General features: G+C 39.4%; 1 protein-coding gene across 1 annotated transcript in view; it reads right to left on the bottom strand.

Annotated features, from left to right (window-relative positions):
- acvr1l (activin A receptor, type 1 like) overlaps window positions 1-23,726 on the bottom strand; it is a 37,127-nt gene that overhangs the window by 10,259 nt on the left and 3,142 nt on the right. Inside the window, exons 2-5 of the mRNA XM_088352393.1 lie at window positions 8,470-8,543; window positions 7,851-8,099; window positions 5,639-5,911; window positions 4,494-4,757 (exon numbers count right to left, since the gene is read on the bottom strand). Coding sequence (XP_088208519.1) covers window positions 4,494-4,757; window positions 5,639-5,911; window positions 7,851-8,099; window positions 8,470-8,543 — 860 coding nt within the window. The remainder of the gene's footprint in view (window positions 1-4,493; window positions 4,758-5,638; window positions 5,912-7,850; window positions 8,100-8,469; window positions 8,544-23,726) is intronic.

Below are 23,726 nucleotides of genomic sequence, written 5' to 3'. Positions count from 1 at the left end.
TTCTTGGGCTTTTGGTTAGTATTTGGACTTAATGCAGGTATTTTCTTACTTTCACCATTTTCATGCTCAATAACAAATAGAAAGAAAATAAATGTAGTGACAAGCATGACGTTAATCCTCAGCAACACAAAAAAAAAAAATATTTGAGTAGATGTGAAGTTAAATTTGGAGGAACAAAATTTAGACTGCATATTACATCACAACGTTGAGTTTCTTAAAATTGCATTGCAAAACAATCATAACCAACTATCAATTGATTCTTGCTCAGTTCAGCCAATGTTTTTCGTCATCTTCTTTTCCAGAATTTTGTGCATTTGTAAGCATTTCTTTTCTACTAGATTTATTTAAAATTGTAAAATTCGAAAAAAGAAAAATATGCAAATCTACCCGCCAACGTTTCATTTTCTGTATGATTGTTTTTGGTATCCATTGTTTATTACAGACATCTGACATTTTAAATCCATTGGAGAATCCCACACAAACCAGTTCAAGTGAAAAAAACAGTCACAGCCATTGAAAATGGGAGAGCAACTGGGTTCCGCCTTGATCACAAACAGAGCTCCACTTTTCACTACCTCAAATAGTAAACACTCTTATACAAATACACAGACTTAAAACTAAATGACCATCAATTCCAGGACCACATAAAAATAGCAATTATTTTTGACATTCAGATTAATACAAAAATCATTACTCAAATAAGATGAAACTTACTAAAGTAAGACTGACTACAGGGCTTTTCTACAGCATTGAATCTTAGTGGCATGAAGTGAGACATCAAGCGAAGCAAATCTAGGGAACCATGGGAATAAAACAGCAGGGACACTGTAAATCCAAATTTAGCTCTCCGTCTCTCTCATGCTCCCCAGGTGGCTTCTCGCCTCGGGATAATGTCAGCTAGCAGACAGGACAACGGGGGTGCACCGTGACTAAGTAAAAGTCAATCCCCCACAACTCCCCTTCTTGCTCTCCTGACGAGCACAACCAAAAAGTGGCGGATGGTGCAGAACTGTCATAAAGTCATAATGTGATAAAATCGAATGCCTTTTCATAGATCATCTGTTCCTCTGGAGGTCAAGTGCAACCCGAGTTAGATTCCCATTTCATACAATATGTATCAATTTTGGTCATCAATGTTTAAGGTAGTATTTTGTAAAAACTTGTGTATTTATATTAGACACACCTAATTGTAGGGGTATTTTTCACATTTCTGGCCGATTTGAAGTTTTTGGGTGCGCCTTATAGTCCGGAAAATAAAGTACTACAAATAAAAAGATTTTTTTTGTGCAACTTTTTCTTTGTGGCCTCCCAACACAAACGATATTTTTCATTAAATACCATGTACTGAATTGTGCACATTCAAATAATGTTAATTTGTAAGAGAATTAATTTTAAGATTCACAATTGTCTTTATCATCATTAAAAATTCATTTGCAACCCCCGTTTGCAGTGTTTGTAAAATAAGTTTAAAACAGGATATGATAAAATAATATCAATTATGTACATACAAGACGAAAAAGTAAGTATGTAAGTATATTCTGCTGTTGTGTACGTACAGAAGTCCGGCTGAGTAGAAGGTTTGTAGTTTTTTCTGTATTTGTTAAGAAATGTTCATCATGCATTTCTTTATCAAGGCATTTATCAAATAACTAGCAATCACTGTTTTTTATGCAAACTATAAACAATTATGTTTGAATGGGGCATATTAAATTACCTTTATTTACTTCCAAGTTTTAAAACCAGTTTGATTTAAACTGCCCATTAAAAACAAATATAAAATGTGATATAACATGAACTGTATTTCACGGACAAGAAGTCGCTCCGGAGAATTAGTCACAACAGCCAAAAAATGCATAATTAAGATGGAAAATAGATATCTAGGTCTCAGTATAAGTGGCATTTGTGGGGGAAATGTATTTGATAAAACCCTACAAGAAAAACATACATGCCACCTTGAAAGGCACTTTAAGATAAAAGAGACGGGTTCGTATGGTATACGAACGTTACATGATTGACATGCCTGTTAATTTCAGTAACGACGTGCCAGATGAAGAGTTATTCAGATAACTCTAGCATACATAACATGCTTACCAAACTATCATTATTACACTAAATTACTAAACCAATAAAATGTTAATCCTCTGCGTCTTTTCGTCTCGGTCACGGTTAACTGCTTTTTAATATCAATTTGTAATCTGCAGAACATCTAAAGACAAGCATTTAAGGTGGATTGGCCGGTCCAAATTGTCCCTAGGTGTGAATGAGCGGGCGAGTTGTCTGTCCCTGTGTGCCCTGCGATTGGCTGGCAACCAGTTCAGGGTGTCCCCTGCCCACTGCCTGATGATTGCTGGGATGGGCTCCAGCACCCCCGCGACCCTACTGAGGATAAGCGGTGCAGCTAATGAGATGAGAATCTGCAGAACGATTTTCCTTTCAGGACCATTTTTGTTCAGTTGTTTTATAAATTAGAAATAACTTAAGCAAGTTAAAAATATTTACAATAGGCAAAATACAAGGGGCACATTCTCTGTGCTTAACATTTCGATTACATGTCCCTCAAAAATGAAATACATCATTTTAGTGACTTTTGCGCATGTTACGTATGCTTGGGGCTTGTGGGCATTTGTTGGCACAAGAAGGCAAGGAGTGTGGAGTGTAAAAATAACATGTGAAATTATATACCCCGTAATAATGTTTCAATAATTTAATAGATAAGCTGCGGAGTATAAGTCGCATCCTCGGCCAAACTATGAAAAAAACGTATAGTCTGGAAAATACGTTAATTAAGAAGGAAACGCATGTATATGTCGCACCTGGAGTACAAGTCCCATTTTGCGGGGAAATTAATTCGATAAAATCAAGTTATTCAAATACCTCTAGCATAAAGAACATGCTTACCTAACTATCAGTTTTACTCCAAATCACTCAATTCAATGAAATGTTCATCCTCTGAGTCACTTTCAACTTGAAACAACTGCGCTATCCCGGCAGGTAGACGTTAAGCCACTACCTCTTCCACCCCACTTACATCAGACCTTGCCTACGTCAGAGTGATCGTTGTCTTCGCCACTCGGTAACTCCAAACTTTCTTTCTGCTGCCCAGTTACTGTTTTCGGCTGCATATTTCAATATTTGCAGCTTATCATCTGCAGAATTATTTTCCTTTCGGTGCCATTTTTGTTCAATTATAATATAAAATACCGGCAATTTTCAAATTATCAACACTGCCCTGGAGTGCTCTCTTGCGGTTTGAAAAAAAAATGTAAAATGATATACTGGTGATGAAAAATGTAAACTCAATGATATATCGTAAAAATCTGACGATACATCGTGACTTTTGTCCCAAACTTTAACCCTGCGGCTTATGCAATGATTCGGCTAATTTATGCCACCAGGGGCGCCAGCGCAGTAAAGGTAAGAGTGAGACTGGTGGAATATATGTGTCGAGAAAGACACATATTTAATATAACTTTGTGCATGGATAAAACTAGCATGGACAGACCCTCATCATGGAAAAAAGTGTCAATCGAAAGGGGAGGGCTAACAACCATATTGGGAATAATTTTACGAGTCAATTTATTTATAAATGGAAATAATACAGTTTTTTAAGGAAGATTTCTATTAATCTTTCGGCATTATCGTGTGTTTTGGAACAAATATTTGACACCGTTTGCTTCTATGGATTGTCTTTGATGGAACAAAGCCATTTTCGCAAACATTCAAAGTTGAAGACGGCCAGGGGACGTAGTGGTGAGTTACGCCGGCTTTAGTCTTCGGGTATTGCAATTCAGACTAATGGTAATGAGTATATTTTGAGCATATTATATCTTGAATCCCAAGAGTTTAAGCTTTCCAATAATATGTTGCATGACGTATTCCAGTGACTTTGACCTTGATTTGTTTGAAAAAAGTCGTTAAGGTACTGTATATTATTAAAACGCTTTCTGTGTACCGCCTTTCTTTATAAATATCTCGTGTTTCAATGTAGGCACATCCGGCTTATAGTCGGGTGCGGCTTATGTATGTACAAGTTTTTTTCCTTTAAAAATGTACTGGGTATGGCTTTTAATCAGGTGCGCTCTATACTATAATAGTATATAATCTTGCTGCAATAATGTGTTAATTTCCCATATAAGTCGCACCTGGAGTATATGGTGTACGCCCAGCCAAACTAAAAACGGAGAAAGAACTGCTACCTAAAGTCCGGAAAATTCGGTACTCGTCTGCATGTGTAATTATTCATATAAAAAAATAGGATATCTTTTTTTCTAATGTATTGCCACGGTATCAAATTCGAGATTCCATATCTGCAGATACATAAAAAAAAAAAAATCAACTCAATCATTTTTCCCTCCTGGTCCTGCCCATCTGCCAATTGTTTTTTAAAACTCGATGCAGGCCGCAACTTAAAAAGATTGCCCACCCGGTAAACTAAAATGTTAGTGCAAGATTGATTGAAAAAAAAAAAAAAAACAACACTTGTAGTACTCCACCTTTGACAGGAAGTTGGACGGTGCTATTTAAGTTGCACAGGTGACCGAAGCAGCATTCCACGATCTGATCTCTGGACGGCGGGGTCTTGCAGGTCATGGTACTTTGCTCATAGACGTTAAAGCAACCTTTCTGGTACATAAGTGAGCCGCTGTTAACTGTCAAAGAGGCGAAGCACTGGCTCCCCATGCAGCGATTCCCCGTGGCACATGAGCTGCCCTCACACACACACTCGTGCTTCTCCTTGGTGAGGGGCTTCACTTCCTCTGTAAAAGATTGATGGGGATGAAAAGTGTTAAGTCACAAAGGTGACACACAGAGAAGTACGTACTTGTATATTGTATGTTGTATATGCTTATCAAATATGGAAAGCGAAAGCTTAAATTTTTTTACAGATTTAAAGATGATGAATTAAATGCAGTATATTGTAAATGAAATGGACAAATAAAAAAATTCCTCAAATTAATTTTTCAAAAACAAAGTTTCTAACTAATAAAGACGCTCCCCACTTACGACTATTCGACTTAGGTAAAACGGTAGATACGAACATTTTTTTCGAGATGTCGTAAAGTATCCGAACATTGCTGTAAGTTAGATTTTGTATTGTGTGCACCTTTCTCTGAATACAGGACATTACTGTAGTGCTTCTTTAGCCTGCTACCGGCGAGTGGCGCTGTGAGAGGTCACCCAGCACCCCAGAAATCTGCTTCCTCTTCCTAGTTTGTGTGGAAACATTCTATACTGTCTATATACTATGTCTAAACTATCTCTAATGGGCTAAGAACTTTGACATTTTTATTGTTTAATATGTTGGGCATCCATTCAATATGGTTGATGTAAAGTGAAAAGAAGAGGCGAAGAAGCCGTTTTATTAATGTTAAAGCAGGTCACTATGATTAAGTACACGCAAAAAAGAAAAATGCATTTTCTTTAAAAATTGAAAAACACTATACTGGTCTGAAAAAAATCTTGCAGCCCTAGTGTATAGCATCTTTTGCCCCACTACGGGTTGTACAACTATGGATTTCAGGGCGACTTTCCTTCAATATTACTTGTGAAAATGAATGTAAAAGAAAATGAATAGGCGCCATTTTAAAGAGATGTTCTACATTACTAGTTATGTCGTGTGCACAGTGCACGAAGGCACCTTTCCCTGGAGCTTGCACGGTGACGTTCATGTTACACAGATGGCCTTGGCAGCACTTGACAACGTGGGCTGGGGAGGGCGGCGTGGCGCAGGTGGCCTGGCCCACGTGGTCGTCCCTCAGGCAGCCCTTCTGTTGGACGGCCATGCCGTCCGTCACCTCCAGGGAGGAAAAACAATGTTGGCCTGTGCAGCGCCCATGGGGCTGGCAAGCGGTGCCCTTGCAAACGCACTCCTGCTCTCCGAGGACCGGTCTGCCGGCAGACGCTTCCACGTCTGATGGGCACATGCGGAGATAAAGGTAGTCTTCAGCAAAACATTACAACTCTTTAATGTACAGGACTGTCTCAGAAAATTAAAATATTGTGATAAAGTTCTTTATTTTCTGTAATGCAAATAAAAAAACAAAAATGTCATACATTCTGGATTCATTACACATCAACTGAACTATTTCAAGCCTTTTATTATTTGAATATTGCTGAATTTGGCTTACAGCTTAAGAAAACTCAAAAATCCTATCTCAAAATATTAGAATATCATGAAAAAGTATACAAGTAGGCTATTCAACTAATCACCTGAATCATCTAATTAACTCGAAACACCTTGCGAGGGTTTCCTGAGCCTTAAAAACACTCAGCTTGGTTCAGTAAACTAAATCACAAGTATGGGGAAGACTGCTGATCTGACTGCTGTCCAGAGGACCATCATTGATACCCTCCTGATGGAGGGTAAGACACAAAAAGAAATTTCTCAAAGAGCAGGCTGTTCACAGAGTGCAGTTTCAAAGCATATCCACAAAAAGTCTGTTGGAAGGGAAAAATGTGGCCGGAAATGCTGCACAACCAAGAGAGATGACCGCAGCCTTAACAAAATTGTGAAGAAGAGCCGCTTCCAGAATTTGGGGGAGCTTCAAAGACAGTGGGCTGAAGCTGGAGTCCAGGTATCAAAAGCCACAGTTCACAGACGTGTCCGGGAAATGGGCTACAATAGCCGTATTCCCATGGTCAAGCCACTTCTGAACTCAAGACAACGGAAGAAGCGTCTGACTTGGGCTATGGAGAAGAAGCACTGGACAGTTGCAGAGTGGTCCAAAGTCCTCTTTTCAGACGAAAGCAAGTTTTGCATTTCATTTGGAAGTCAAGGCGCCAGAGTCTGGAGAAAGGCTGGAGAGGAGCAAAATCCAAGTTGCTTGAAATCCAGTGTGAAGTTCCCACAGTCAGCAATGGTTTGGGGAGCCATGTCAGCTGCTGGTGTTGGTCCACTGTGTTTCATCAAGTCCAGAGTAAATGCAACTGTGTACCAAGAGATTTTAGAGCACTACATGCTTCCATCTGCTGAAAAGCTCTATGGAGATGAGGATTTCATTTTCCAGCATGATCTGGCACCTGCCCACAGTGCCAAAACCACCAGTAACTGGTGCACTGACCATGGCATCACTGTCCTTGATTGGCCTGCTAATTCCCCTGACCTGAACCCCATCGAGAATTTGTGGGGAATAGTTAAGAAGAAGATGAAAGACACCAGACCTACAAATGCAAATGAGCTGAAGGCCGCTATCGAAGCATCCTGGGCATCAATAACACCTCAGCAATGCCACAGGCTGATTGCCTCCATGCCACGCCGGATTGATGCAGTAATCCGTGCAAAAGGATTCCCAACCAAGTACTGAGTGCATCAATGGACATTTTCAAATGTTTGATTTAGTTTTGCTGTTATAAAATTATTTTTTACTTGGTCTGAGGAAGTATTCTAATATTTTGAGATAGGATTTTTGAGTTTTTTTCAGCTGTAAGCCAAAATCAGCAATATTTAAATAATAAAAGGCTTGAAATAGTTCAGTTGATGTGTAATGAATCCAGAATGTATGACATTTGTTTTTTTATTTGCATTACAGAAAATAAAGAACTTTATCACAATATTCTAATTTTCTGAGACAGTCCTGTAGTGTCTAGAAAAAAAGTATTTGCCCTCTTCCTGAATTCTGTGTTTTTTGCGTATTTATCAGTCACAAAGGTTTCAGATCATCAAAGCAATTTTTATGTCACACGAGACAACCCAAAAGAATACAAATACAGTTTTGAAATGTGGATTCCATTTATGAAAAAAAATCCAAGCTTATCTGACTTTTTGTGAAAATTTAATTGTTTTTATTAATTTCATGTTCAGGTTTTATATTCACAAGGTCCCTGATGCCATATTTAAAGTAGTATCTCACCTTTGACATGCTCCTGCAGAGTCACGTTCATGTTGCACAGATCTCCGTCGCAGCACTCTACTACCAGATCAGGAGTTGGTGGTGTACCGCACTTTTCTTCATGATCCCCCACAATGCATCCTTTCTGAAGCTCCCAAGTCCCGTTCCGCAACGAGAGGGAGGTGAAGCACTGCAGGCCTGGGCACCGATCGGAGCCGCCACACGGCCACCCGTCGCACAAGCATTCAGAGTATCTTGGGTCGCTCTCGGCTATACAGGCGACAGACATTTTTATCGTCAGCGTCAACAAAAAAAGCTATTTTTCAATGCATTTAAAATGTGCAGGCCGCCACAGTTGTCGAAAATTACTGCGAGACAGCAGATTAGGCAGATCGAGGTGGGAGAGGAAAAGGGGAGACGTGGTTGACTGATCAGTCTGCGCATGCAAGCTGCTTGAGAGGCTCTCATACACACACGGAGACTGTGTGTTTTGACTGAAAAGCCAGCATTATTGTTAGCCAGGGAGCTAAATTCAAGAAGATAATGCCTGTTAATCTTTTGCACAAGCAGCCCCCCCCTTTTCTCTGCCCCCATGATGTGATGTGAAAAGATATCAGAAAAAAAGATGGGACATCCTTACCTTCGGAGCCCGTGCACGGCGGAACCAAAAGGATCAGCATCAAAAGAAACATCTGGCCAGTTGTCATTGTAGACCTGCACCGGGGACAACAAACATTTAATCATGTGGAAAATTACAGGTACACAACATTTTCTGAGGCTGCCATATGAAGTATGTCAAACCCACTACAATAACGCCCCAATATGTGTCAACTCGACAGCCATTTTGCCATGGGACAGACATTCTTGTTTTTGGCCAGGGAATCAAAACCAAGTTTAAAAATGTAAAGTGGGAATTGTGCCTTGCTGTTGTCCTGGCAACAAGGCATGAGTGGCAAGCGATGGAGGAGGGGGGTCGGACCAAGGCTTGCCTATTGGCTGCCTGGGTCCCCTGCACTTACGAGCGTACGTGTTTGTGTGTTCGTTGGAGGGACAGGCTGCTTGGCATTGGGGGGGAATAGAGCAGACAGACAAGGAGGAGGAGGCTAGAACTGTGGGGAGAATTAGCGTGGGTGCCCAAATAGTGTCCTCTTTGGAGAGCTGCAGACAGTGTAATCCTTCAATATTTAATGCGGCCGCTATAATGTCTGCGTGCGACAGAGGCGGGCATTTGTTTGCTTTCCCCTTCCATTCCATGTCACCATTAAAGAATACATTGTAACTCGGGCTGCATTGATTAGTTGTCGACAAAAATCAATAATAGAAACAGTAGACAATGGAATTCAATGGAGACAAGTTTTTCCAACAGAGAGTGGCATCTTACACGATTATGCGCGGTAGTGTCTGTCTGGAGTGGTAACATACAGAAATGATAATGCGTAAACATCAAGTACCCGTACAAACTTTTTAAGTTTGGGAGCATATTGTTCTGGAGATGGTGGATAAAAAGAAAGCAGACCGAGTGTCACGGCAGTGGCTCGGTGACGCACGAACGTTTAAAAAGTGTTAAACGAAAGAGTCTGACTTGATTCGGTAAGATTGGAGTAACATTTAAGCAAATACGGTCTCGATGACATGATTGTACATTTTATACATGTACATTTTTTTTAGAAAAGAGAGCATGAGCATTACAGTTCTGAAATTAACTGCATGCAGTCTGAAAAACAGTTGTTAAAACGTTAAAAACGACCGACGTCAGTTGTTAAAACTGTTTGATTCCAAACTTGTGAGAAGGTTAAGTACTTTTGTTACAGACTATGCAGTCGACCACTGAATGTACCTCGCAAAATACACATAATACGTTTTATTTACTGTTCTACTGCTGCTAATGAGCTTTTTCTAGGTTTATTTGTTTAATTCGTTTTAATTTATTATTTATTTGCCTGGCCCTTAAAAAAATGAACAGAGGTTTATGTATGGATTTATGCCTCCAATTATTTTTAGATCTTTATTTAACTTTTGTATGAATCTGTAATAGGTTCAATTAAAAATGTATTTTTCATTCTACTCATTTTTCAACGAATCATTTAAACAGTTGGTGACTAGACTGATATCAAAATAGTCCTTACTTGCATCCCTTATTGTAATGACAACATAGAATAAAAACAACCCAGTTATTAATTAACAATGTCTGTACACAACATCCATTTTGTGCCAAACCTTTGTATTACTATTCCAGCCATAAATGATTAAGCACACCACGTTAACATTAGCTTCCCAACGATGTTTGTGTGGGCCACTGGCGCAGGCCACATGCTGCTCCCTTAATCAGAGTACAAAACAGAGATAATCGGTCTGACCAAGGGACAAGGGGGAGGAGGCTTGTCCTCAATGGGAAGCCTAAAGCGAGGTATAGCCAGGGGCAGTTGGGGGACAGTGGGTCAGAGGAGGGGCAGGGAATCGGGGCCAGTGGCAGCCGCCATACAGGCAGGGAAATTGGGACAAAGAGGTGTCTGGTGTCAGTGAGAAAGGTGACACCTCCCTAACAGAGGATGGATGGCCAGTCCATGGCGCTATGTAATGATGCAATGATTTCAAACATTATCATGAACGTGGTAAAACAATGTCTTGCATCATTACGTTTTAAAATTCATTGCAAGTGAAACCTGCTTTTTTTTTTAACGCCTTCTGTGGTAAGCATGTGAGCTGTGACAAGGTGGGATGCCACCAGCATGTGAGGGTATTCCACAATGCGAGACAGGTGTGATATTTCACACTCGGGACTGTCTGGCAAGTATTTGGTGCGTCACAAAGGGTGATGGCATAGGCTGGATCGCATTGAATGTTTTGAGGGATATAATTGTGATATTATTCTCTCAACTGTGTGATGTTTCTTTGTATTGGGGTAGACGAATCCAGTTCAGTCATTGGGTTGATGTTAAGGTGCAGTATTAAATTCAAAATCAGTCTTCTTCCGGATTCTCATGAGAATGGATGCTTTTCACACTTGCTAAGAAATTTTTCCCTCTTTACTTCATTTTTGGTTCATATCCAATCCCATTTATACATTTCAAACAATAAAATGCCTATTTATTTCAGGTTTTACACATTGCATTTATGTTAGAGAATAAGAAGAGGGATGCGGGGAAAATTCTCAGAAACTGTAAAATATATATTGATAGTCAAACAATAATCAATTCTGGACGAACAAATTATTGTTTCAATGACGTACGGTATGATAATTTGTTTAAATGATTGTAAGAAGATGTGTCAAAAGTTATTTTGGGGATAGGTCTCTTATAAGTCACTTTAAACTGGAATCCCTTTTTAAGTGGCATTTTTAATATTCTAATACTGTAAACAATATATAAGTGTTGATTTAGCATTATTTACAAATAAATATGTGTGTTTTGTGTTTGTGATCCTCTAGACTGGCCGCTAAAAAATCTAGACTTTATTTTTGGGCCATATTGCTCAGCCCTACTCAACAGGTGATATAACAACCGGGCAACTTTTCTGTGTGCCTACTGAGTCATTACCACTCACTGCAAGCTTAACATAACGTGACTCACTCACAACTGAGACTATGCTTGCATAACTCACCTCCTCACTCAGTTTACTGAATAGAACGCTGCAGGCGTCTATTTTGTAATGGCCTAAATAAGAAAGTCAATGATATTGAATGAGCTTGGCCCTAATGTTTATGAAATTTTCATCCATTTACTTTTTTTGTACTTATCAAGTATACAAAATGGATCAATTGAATTATTATTTTTATAGTGTTGCCACATTTTCCGCTGTTAATTTGTCCTATAACCGGACGTAACAAGCAACGTGAATTTCCCTCATCCGGGATATTTTGTAGTACAGAGACAAACGATAAACGCAGACTCCAGTTTACTCACTAAGAACGCCCGATGTATAATGGTTCATTTCTCCTGGAATTCTTCATTTGTTTTTTTGTCCCCAGGGTGAAAACGGCTTAAACCCAGATATAGTGTAGGCAACAGTTGTACCCACCTATATGTACTGTAAGTCTATGGTTCTGGCAAACCAGGTAAAAGTCCAACTTGTTTACACACGAGACACAGCAACGAAGCACACCTTTCGAGCGAGCGCAAACAAGCTAAGTGCTTGGTTGATTTGATGAGTGACATTAATAAAATCATCCAATATTTAATGTATACAGTAACAATGTCTCCTTGCCCCCCTGATCGAATAGCTCACAAATGGCATTCATTCGGGGTTAATGTTTTGACAAGTAAATGATTGATTAGGATTGCTCGAATCAGCGACGAGGAAAACAATGGCAGTTCACTGATAGGTGTGACTGTGGCGGCGCTTGCTAAGTGATGTCGTAATCCCGCAAAGTACCTATGTGTCCGTGGAACCAATTAACTCCTTCAGTGCCATGACATATAGATACGTTTTCAGAAGCATTGTCCCTGAGTGCCAAAACACAAAAATACGTTTGTTTATAACTATTCTAAATGCTTTGGCGCAGCTCTTCTGTTAGTATCAAGCCTCTGTGAATGATATCAGCCAAATCACCACTAGATGGCAGGTGTGGCTTTGATCAGATACTTGACAACACCTAGTGCCTAGTTTCCTTCCTGTACACTGTATGGCAGTGTGTAGGCGCATATGCCGAGTATTTTCAGTGAGGTAATAAAAGCAAATATATATGTACAGACTGTTAACACTTCAAAGCGGAGAGGGATGACGTTTAGTGCACATACGCAATCTTCATGACTACCAGATTCATGTGATCACTTCACAGGAAACATGAGAGGGTTAAAAAAAAAATCATGTGTCGTTTCTGTGTTCTTGCAATCAAATGTTATTTGCAAGAAAAGTGCCCCTGTGTTTATGGATTTTTTTTTAAATATTGTAGGTATCACAAACTATATATATATATATATATATATATATATATATATATATATATATATATATATATATATTTATTTTTTTTTATTTTTTTTTAAAAGCACAGAAGAAAAGTTCCACTTGAAATACATCCTTTCACACAAAGCTGATTTTTTCAGAAACGAGTATTTAAGAAACTTGGCAATGTTCAACTGTTGCTTACTACTGAATGGTAAAAGCTAGAAGCATACTTTTCTTCTAATGAAAGATGAGTGGTGCGTAGACTGCGCCTTTTAACACAATCTGCCCTATGGTTGTAAAAATACGATTACATGGAAAAAAAATAGCAATACACAGAGTTTGCAAAGGTCGAACCACAAAATGGTGAGGGAATAATGTATTTATGCCATTCAGACGGAATAGTAACTAAATATAGATACTACACACATGGCACACAGTGATTCGGTTCCCCATTTCCCCTGGGGTTAGCAGGTTGATACTTTAAACCTCCCTGGAGATACGTAGGAAACCTTCCAGCACTGCATGTGTGCACACAGTAGTGTAATTGAGTTCTCCAGTAAAAGTGCGTTAACGGTGACACACCGAACAATGGGTGTGCGCTCAGATCCTTGTCACACTTGGCATCTTCTTCTTATATCTTACTCTGCTTTTATCATCATGTGGCAGCACACAGTGCGCAGCGGAAAAACTAAGCGGTGACTGAAAATGTTAGTCTTTACTGCTGTTTGAAGATCAGCGCAGAAGCAATTGGACGGTTATTCCAAAGAAAATGTTTTGTTTAAGAGGCAATAAATGAGCCGATGAGGAAAATGCTAACACAATAAAATGTATAAGTGGGTATTAGGATACAGACATCGCATACGATTCAGTTTCATTTACCATTTCTATCCATAATTTGGAAGAGGCATGACTGCAACAAAGATCCAATTTCCCTTGTATGTTGTTTTCTGCAACCAAAGCGCACAAAGGGACTTGAACAAATTTAACCATAAACTGTGTAGTAGCACATTTGGGAACTGATTAAATAGCACATGAGAAAAACAGCAGTAGTCTAGACGCTGCACAACAAGAGGAGCTGAAACACTTTCATTTTTATTCTTGTAATGTATTGTTTAGTTTGGCTCCTGTTGAGAGCTTACAAGAGCAGCACAAAAGTGTGTCGGCATCAATGTTCTGGGTGAAAAAATGTTTTAAAGCCATCCTGCAACAAAGGGATAGAAACATGTTAACTTGTAATACATTGGTACCTCTACTTACAATAGCTACATGCAAATGTTTAATATTACAAAGTAACTGAACTGGAAAATATTGCCTTTATTTACGAAGATTGCGTCTAGTCACAAAGTCAATAATACAGTACAGCACGCACTGCGATTCGCCGCTCCTAGAGTTTCCCCAACGTAAACAAACTGACTATTGCATCAAATCTGCCTCGCAACCAGTGCGCATGCGTGCTCCCAGCATGCTCTTCGTGTTACCGTCACAATTAACAGACGAGGTGGAGGGTTTTTCGGCACGACGCAGCCAATCAATCAATCAGCACAAATTAAAGACATTTGAGCAAAATTCCAAGAAGTCTTGGAATTTGTGGAAAAGACTTATCCGGAAAAAGTGTTGACAAGTCGAGCTATCGCGTTGTCTGCCTTGCGAATTTCTGATTGTCAGAACCCGGCAAAGGCAGACGTGATTGGATCAGTTTTTCAATGAACGCGCGGCAAAAATGTAAATGAGTATTTTTATTATTTTCCTTATTCTTCATTATTTTACATTACATGCCTCATGTTTCATACGATGCTCTTTTAAGATTTATTATGAGAATATCATAGTGTATTTTTGCGAATCTTGGAACGGATTAGCGCAAATACATTCAAAATGCGTCTTTACTTACCAAGTGTTGATGTTATGAAGCTACTCCCAGAACAAATTAAATTTATAAGTGGAGGTACCACTGTACTAATAAAAATGCTGCTAAAAGATGGAGAAGGCAAGCATTCAGTGAGCTCGAATTATTTCATAAACTTAACTATTTTACATTAAAAAGAAAACTTTAAATCTTTTCATTGTTCTGGGTCAGATTTGGAAAAAATAAAATGCTTGGCTATGTATTCAGGTCGAGAAAGATGGAGAAAAAGACAAAGTGTGTAATGCCAGACGAGCAATGGTGTTGCAGTGAGGTTGGGCGCCTTGCAGAAGCTGCTGAGTCATCACCCTGGCAAAAAGAAAAAGAGAGGAGACGGGAGGCGCAATCTGTGAGCTGGCAGCCTGGCACAGTTACCATTGCACACATAGCCCGTCAGCGGTCAAAACTGCAGCGGGGTGATTTGAGGCCATCGAAAGGGTCTCCACTGCACATGGCCGTAGTGTCAACATGGATGCATACAGGCGTAGACCAGAACCGATGGTTCAAGTGAAACTGTATCAATAACCATGAGGCAAATTATCACCAAAATCTGCCAACAAAATACATTTTCAGCGTTATCCAACCTCTTTAAGACTGTCTTCCGGGCAGTGCCATCTAGGTCACCCCCGTCTCTAGCGGAAGTGAATACTTTTGTGGCGCTTTTCTGGCTGGCGGCCCCGGTAGAACATAATGAGAACTCAGCAGTCTTGTGAGGTCACTGCCTAGCAACGCAGTGCAAGAACAGTTGCTCGGTTATAATGCGGCAAATGTGGCAGAGGGATCCCGACCGGAGGCCTGTCAAAATTGGGTTTATGAGTGGCCCCTTGTTTAGCGGCTGTGGAAATGACCTTGCGGATGGCACTTCCGTTTCAAGCCTTTCACTTTTTGGCACATTGTCCCAGAAGGATCTATCTGCTCCATCACACTCGTCAACTTTCCTAATGTTCATATATTTTTTTAATTTCCTATCAATAAATGGGAACAGTTTGTTCAATTTACTGCCAATAACTATTTTAGTACTAAAAAAAGCCACACACTGATTCAATGTTGAGATAAAAGTAACAAAAATGGATGAAATACTAAGGTACTGGGTCAATGCTGAGTTCTTCAAACCGAGTTCATTAAACAACAGTTTTTACCCAGCATGCTGGGTCAAGATTTTGTGCCAATCGGAAAGCAGACAGGCCCTACCACCCGCCACCCCCCCCAAAATATCCCAACTGTAATTTTATATCATAAAATACATCACATCGAGAGTTAGATTTTAGCTATTATACAGGTAAACAAACAACAGCGGATACTTTTTATACAGGATTTCTTTTGTACAACCTGATTAGTAGATAACTTCTGGAATTAAAATAATTTACCCTACCATGCTAAAAAGTAAAGGAAAGCTCATTAACCTTTGGAATGCTACCTCTCTGCACTAGGGCCTCATCAAAAAGGGGATAAAAGGGCCACTTCTGTGGGTCTAATGGAAAAACTTTTGGAATAGGCAGAGGCCTCTCAGTATCTTAGCAGCTGCAACGTGCGGAATGTTGCCTTATGGGTTTTCCATTCTGCTTGAGTCCAGTTTACACTGGTTCTGCCGAAAGAAACGCAAAAGGTGACGGTTAACATGAGCAAAGCCTCAGCATAATTTTTGTGTTTCTAAAACCGATGAAAGACAGCTCTGTAACACGCAAGGTCGTCTGAGAGGAATCAAATGGTTATACGGTGCGGTGATTAAGACGCGTTTAACGAGTAGTCTACGGCTATGGTCGCCATGGTAGTTCGACTTTTCACACACCCATCAAAACATTTGAAACTGCCAATTCAAACATGTTCTTATTGACCCTTTGCAATGGTTGCCAGCATAGGAATGTACAAACACTACAAAGAGCATCTCGCCTTGGCCTGGAGCGCCGCTCTTCTCAAAAGCAAACCATGCCTTGATTTGTATCCCGGCGCGACCTTTTGGCAAAACAGCTCCTTGTCAGGGAGGCAAACAGAAGGGAAAGACCAGAGACCCGTGAGAGCCAAACGCAATAATTAGTCTTGGTGGTGTGGAAAGAGCTTGAACAGGCAAAGGAACTTCAGAGGCAATCTTTCCTGTGTGACCCTCTCGTCAACCCCTTGACCGGCGTGTTGATAATCACCCGCTCTGCAAACAAGCGTGCAACAAAACAATAAAAGTGTCTGCGGCTCAAAACAGAGAATCGCATCCTAGAGCCAACGCTCAGCTTTACGACCTGGGATTCCCGAGACTTTCAAAGCCGAAAAGCCACTACATCATTGGAGCAGCGGAGGCACTACAGCTTGTCAAGAAATCTAAAGGTTTTATAGCTTCTATTTACTCGGAGCCCTGACCCTTGGCTTCACATGCTGGTAACACACCGAATAGACAGCGGTTTGCCAAAGAGAATTGCTTTGCAGGTTTTCTAGTCAACACGCTTCATTAAAATGCAAATGAATGCAACAGAATTCTGAATACAGAAGACACCAGGGACACAGCATCCCCGACCTTAGCATCCTTACTTAAGGGTGTGCAATGAGACATTTTTTCGGTCATTCTTTTCACCACATTCCCTAATATATGATGTCAACACCAAATACCTTTGCATGCCCAAAAATGCACATAACTCAAACTTTGTGTTATTCATGAAGATGATTTTTATCGTGATGCGCCTCATACGACTGTCAGATGCCTGTCCACTATTGGTCAATGTCATAAGATTCTGGTTTGCGTTACGGCATGAAGATGCGGAAATTGACATTGGCTGAACTCCCTCCCACACTGCTCTCTTCCTCTTCCGTTGATTAGTTCAAAGTTGTAAAGACTTTGCAATTTAGAACAATCGAATAATTTAATACACAATACATTTAAATTTATGAAATAAACAACAAAAACAACCTGAAGAGCCATTTGGGAGCCGAAAGAGCCGACTATTTTTAGAGAGCCAAGTTAAATAAGACAGTTTTCTATAAAAGAGTCTGATTTCCCGTCTCTACAACGGACGATTCAAGTAATATTTAATGTATTAAATTCACTTTATATTGTTTACGGCTGATTGTTATTTTATTATATTGTTTACCGTTTTTTTTTGCACGTGTAGAATCAATCTGTGTTGCTGGGAAGGTGCAATAGATATGACAAGGTTCTATAACACAACTACCTGTCGTTTCTTTATTCAACTGACTCGAATACTGCTCAGAAAATTTCAAAATCTTTGACATTAGGGCTGCACGATTTTAAAAAACAACCCAATTGTAAATTTTCAGACGAGTATTGCAATTTCGATGCGATTTTAGATTATTTTTTTTCAGTACATTTTCTGTGCTAGTTTTGTTTTTGTTAATACTCAATAATATTGAAATGCTAAACCTAGAGAAAACAGCATCATCTTCTGGCGAACTTTGTTAGGGTCGCTTTCTGTTGACCATTTTTTTACATTTCAATTCCTCGATCGATAGAAGTACCTACCTACCTATTAAATGCACTCGATATAACTTCCAGCTCATTAAAATATTGGTCTAGACAATTTTCAAAATAAAACATCACAAAATAAAATTTCAATTATTTATTTTGACACGTCTTCATAACCGAACAAAGTCAACCTCTAACATAAATAACATTCGAAAAAAGGAAATAATGAACTCTTAAGAAAAAAAATCAAGAACATTTGCACAGTATTAAATATATAATGTACGCACTTAAAATAACCCACACAAAACAAAATAAAAAACAACAACAACAAATAAATTGTGCACACTATAAAAAGGTAAATATTGCACACTAAAAATAATCCCAAATATTTTTAAGACGGTAAACGTGACATGTCTGCAATTAGTGTAATATAACATTTAACATGTGCTACTGCAGCGTGTTAATCAGTGCAAGAAAGGTATTCAAGTATAAATTCAAACCCCCTATTACTACTAACTTATTAACACCACTGCCATTTACTACTCTTTTTATTACATTTCACTCTTTAACTTAATGAAGTGTTACCTCTAATCTATAATGCAGTTTTAGGGTTGGACACTATTAGACATGCTTTGTCACAGCCATGGTTATTTCTTAATGCCTTTGCAATGTTTTTTCAGACAGCGTGAAGGGCACAATTGCCGCTTTGAACTTGTAGATGGACCTTCTTTGTCTTTAACTTGTAATCCTTTTTACATACCGTGATAATTTTTAAGGTGCTGGTACAAATTACTTGTATTTCCTCTGGACCTAGCGACTACGCGAAAGCAAATTCTGTAACGGGTGTTTTTCTTCTGTTCCACGTCCGCTTCGTCAAAACAAGAACATGTCCGAACAATGCTGTGCCGCCGTTCTTCGGTGCAAACTTCGTTTCCTTTTCGTTTGTTGACTCTGGGACTATGTTTATGGATTCCGCCATGACGACTCAATGAGTTCACACAGCAGGTGTGGCATAGTGTGGTGCTTGCAAACTTTGAATCACCTTTTTTGGCTAGTGCCACTTTTAAAACGTGCCTCTAATTGGCCGGGGCTTTTAAAACTCTAACAGTAACAATTGTGGTTGGTCTCCATCACTCACTACAAAACCTTGAAAAAAAAGGCAGTGCTTTGCGGTTTCAAAACCGCACTACGTCGCATCGCGATGTCGATTCAATTTCGGTTAATAGTGCACCCCTATGTGACATACAACTTATTCTTAAAAATAACGAAAAAAGTCACTTTTCCTGGTAACTAGTTACTTTCACTATGGAGTAACTGAGTTACTAACTAAGTTACTTTTTGGAAGAAGTAGTGAGTAACTAACTAAAAATTTCATGCGGGGGGACTGTTTTTGGCCAACGCCAGTATTTTATAAAAAGAAACAACTGAGAAGGCACCGAAAAGAAAATCATATTGTGCAGATTACAAGCTGCAAATAGTGAAATATGCAGCCGAAAACAAGAACGTTTGTAAAACTTGTGAGCTAAGAAGTGGAAATAATTTATGACGTAAGCAACAAAGGCAGTGGCGCATCGTTACATTGACACCGAGGATGAACATTTGTTTGGATTCAGTGATTTGAATTTAATGATTTGGAGTTAAAGTCATAATTTGATAAGCATTTTATTTACGCTATGGTTATCTGAATAATGTAACATCGTTTACTGATATTATCAGGAATGTAAATCATGCAACCATACGTGCCTATACCGTACAAAATTAAGCAGGCCGTGGCCCTCTTATATTTTAAATTGCTTTACAAGGCAACACCAAAAACACACGTTTTCAGACAAAATTCCCCCAAAAATGTGACTTATACTCTGCTGCAACTAACATATGGCGTTTCCTTCTTAATTATGCATATTTTGGCTGGTGCAACTTATACCACGGAGCAACTTACTGTCCGTAAAATACTGTAATCCTGTGCACACACATTACAATTAAGTGGTACAGTACATACTATATAATATTTTGATTTTGTAATGTTTTTTCTGGGGTACTCAGAACTGACTAATGTTGTATCCTAGGGGTCTACTGTATTGAAGTGCTGTAACTTGCTAGCCTCTAAATGGAATCAAATGTTGGACGACTGGAGACATCTATGTGCCTCTTAAAAGCTGAGCAACAGGACAAGCTTAGTCAAGCAAGTGAACGCCTGGCACAACGTGTATTCCAGAGCGTCTCCAGTGCAGACGAGAGGAGCCAAAGGCACTGCGGATCCATGTCGGAGTGCCTCTTTGCAGACAGTCTCCTCTCCTCCCCCATTATCCCCCTTGTCTCCGCTGCGCTTCATCCACATTTAAAAGCAGAGAAAAGGAGGCGATTAATAAGCCAGTGCAGAGCCACCAGCAGAGACAAGGGACAGATAGTCAAACATGAGTAGATTGGGAAAGGTCCCCTTTAGCGCTTTACCCCAATCCTTTCAACTTTCATTGTCAAGACTGCGGCATTACGAGTTCCAGACAGATGCAATGTGTTTGGCCTAAAAATATATTGAAAAAAAGGAGGGGGGGATTACGGAGGGGAGGGTTGGACTTAAAATAACATTGCAGACTGAAGGCTTCTTTTTGTGGAGAAAATGAAAAAGCTGGACGATAAGTCCAACACAACCCACGTGCTGTGTTGCTGGGCTCTTTATTATGCCAGCCAGCACCGATGCGGAACAAACTTTCTGTCCAGTCAGCGCATAGTTAAATATACATCCAAAAACATAGAATGTAAATGCTGTCGTTCATATTATAGCAGTCAACCTGATGAATGTGAAGCTTCTAATGAAAAAAAATGGTTTTTGTTTAAACATTTGAGCCCCCTTCCTTCTTATCCAACAGGCAGCCAAGCCACGCCCTCTTCCACTTCCTCCACCAACATGGAAGAGAGATGAGCTCCAGGCTCCTGCTCAGACTTGAAGTCTATCTTGGTCCCATAACTGCGGTTCTCAACTTAATGACAGACTCTGTAACCTGATTCTGCATTCACGCACGCACACAGGAACACATACACCCGCCCGCACACACTAAAAAGTTAGGAGGGGCTAATTATTACTAGTCTATACAACTTTGTATACATCAAAATTCCTTATGCAAAAAATTGGTAATTATTTTAGCGACAACTGCTTCATGGTAGAAACTCTTTACTGCTTTGTGAAATAACATTAGTAGTCATTAGATGTCTTTGTACAACGCAACGATCAATTGGCTTTCAGAGAGTACCCGGCAAATCAATTCAAATCGACAGACTGACAGAGGATTTATACAATTGAGATTAAACAATCGCTGTAAACAATTAATTGATTAGGATAACCGCTGTTGATTTACACTGTAGGCCACTGAAACATACAAAAAACATTTCGACACACAAAAAATAGGAGTGAAAAATAGGAAGTTAGCTACATTATGAAAAACATCTCTAACATAAAAGTGGGCCACACAATTCCACATGGAATGCCAACCCCAACCAATCTGGTTTCTGGATAGAACCTCTTCCCCTTGATAAAACCACTTCCCCTCACCAGTATATTGTTCCTACCCAACACTGCAGGCTACTTGTGACAGTTAAATTACTCTGCACACAAAATAAATGCTCTCATGGGTTTGAACAATAAGTTTGTCTCCTCCACACGTGGCACATTCACGTCAGAAGCAATGCAACTAAAAGTGGTAAAACAGAAGTTTTTCATTTTGCAAAAACTCATCACTCTGTAAACAAAAATTAAGAAACACCAAGGCACAGTGGACGCCGATAGTTGCACAAATGAGCAACACAGCACACTCTAATGCTGGGATATTATTCAAACTAATTTCATTAACTAACCATTTTTGAAATCGTCAGTTTGAAAAATTTCTAAATCGCGTGTAGGGTTCATGTGTTGTTTGAGATGACCTTAAAGATGAAAGTAGAATATTTTCTCTATCAAGTACTGTAGTTGTTAACAATGCCCAATAGGGATAGACAAAAGTTTAAAAAGCCTCTATACTTTTTTAAACAGCGTCTATCTGGTTCTGTCTTACTTTTAGCAAAGCTGTTTGAGGCGGAACACATTAGGTGGGAGGACTGGGGGCGGGTGGGAGATTTTAATGGTAGACAGTGACATCATCTTCATCCCCACTGCTTTTTGGTTTCTATTAGTTGGTGTAGCATGAAAATGGCGAAAGTAAGTAAAGATTTATTTAAGTTCAGTCCAAACGCTGACCCAAACCCCAACAAAGATGAAAGTTTATTTTCGAGCGGTCTAAATGCAAGTACTCGCACATGGATCAGAAGGAGCTTCAGAGGCTGCAATGATGACACAAGCCAGGAGATGGCAGCCGAGAGTAAAAAAAAAAAATTCCAGGAAAAAATGGAGGGAATAAGAAAAAAAAGATAAAGTTTAAATTTCCATACAGCTCATTTAATCAAAACTGGTGATGTTTATCAGACAATAGTTGATAAGGAGTTATTCATAACCACGAATCAAAATATATGGGTAGGTGATTTTGTATAGTTTAAAATTGATTCACATCGAAATCATCTAACTAAAAAAATGCTATTTACTTTATTAGTCCTACCGCCCAACCCCAGCACATTCTTTTCAAAAAGATGGATTCAAGGCATCCCATAATCAAAACCTATAAAGGAAGCTTTCCAGATATTGATATAAATTATCATTTCTTGTGTGGGCTCCTGTCAGACTATTTGCTGTGCCCAACCTAGCCTGTCAGACGTTTTGCTATCAAACTAGCATCAGTTCACGCTCAATGATGCGAGCCACCGTACATACAGCCGAGCCAATAACCGGCAGACGATGGAGTTGTCAAGCAAAACAGTCACAGGCTTCTCCACCTGGGTGGATCAGGATGCAAAATTATGCTGGTGCCAGTGTTTTTCTCTGAAAGACACGCTCGTTTGAATGCAAACAATGGTTGTATTTGGAAGAAGCCCGCAGTGAGGGATGATAGGGGTGAAATGAAGGCCAAGAGAAGCTATTTGCTTTTCCAGGTTTCACGTGAACTGTATTTATTATACCCGAATACGATTCGATCGTGCCCCATATACTAGATAAAAACAGTAGACCCACAGGTTATGGCGTGTCTAACTTGCGATATTTTCATGTTACGGCGAGAATCATGCTTTTTTTTTGGGCCCCTCGTTACGGCGTGCTTCCTACTATACAACGTCAACAAAAAATGGTTTTAAAATCAGTTTTCATTTTAATCTGCCGTCTCCTCTCCCCTCTGCATTAACCCAATAACTCAACTGCACCAACCCAAGTCAGGTCACACAAAACGTAAATAAAATGTCATTTTTCCTTTACATGTCACTTTAGTTAGAATGATTTTTAATCATATGCACACATATTACAAATAAGTAGTACTTACTATATGCTATTTTGCAACTAATGTTAAATATGTATATACAATCTTAATGTTTTTCATCAAAAGACCGGGGATTTGAAACGCATTAACTAATTACCAAAGGTTTTCAATACCAACAATACGACTATTTCATCTTGTGATCCCCACTTTGGGATTGATTAATATCACATCCCGGAATCTGTTGTATATGATTTATAAAAGATAGTTTTAGAGGTAGAAATGATGATGCTTTTAAACATTGAAAAACTACATGTCATACTTGCGGCAACCACTCTTCGACTAGTAAACAGAATCATTGGAAGCAGCAAAAGCCA

This window comes from Urocampus carinirostris, chromosome 14 (assembly GCF_059441175.1).
Source record: "Urocampus carinirostris isolate Australia breed hairy pipefish chromosome 14, RoL_Ucar_1.0, whole genome shotgun sequence".
Classification (NCBI taxonomy): Eukaryota; Metazoa; Chordata; class Actinopteri; order Syngnathiformes; family Syngnathidae; genus Urocampus; species Urocampus carinirostris.
Note: the sequence above shows the minus strand (reverse complement) of the source record. Positions and strands in the feature narration are given on the sequence as shown.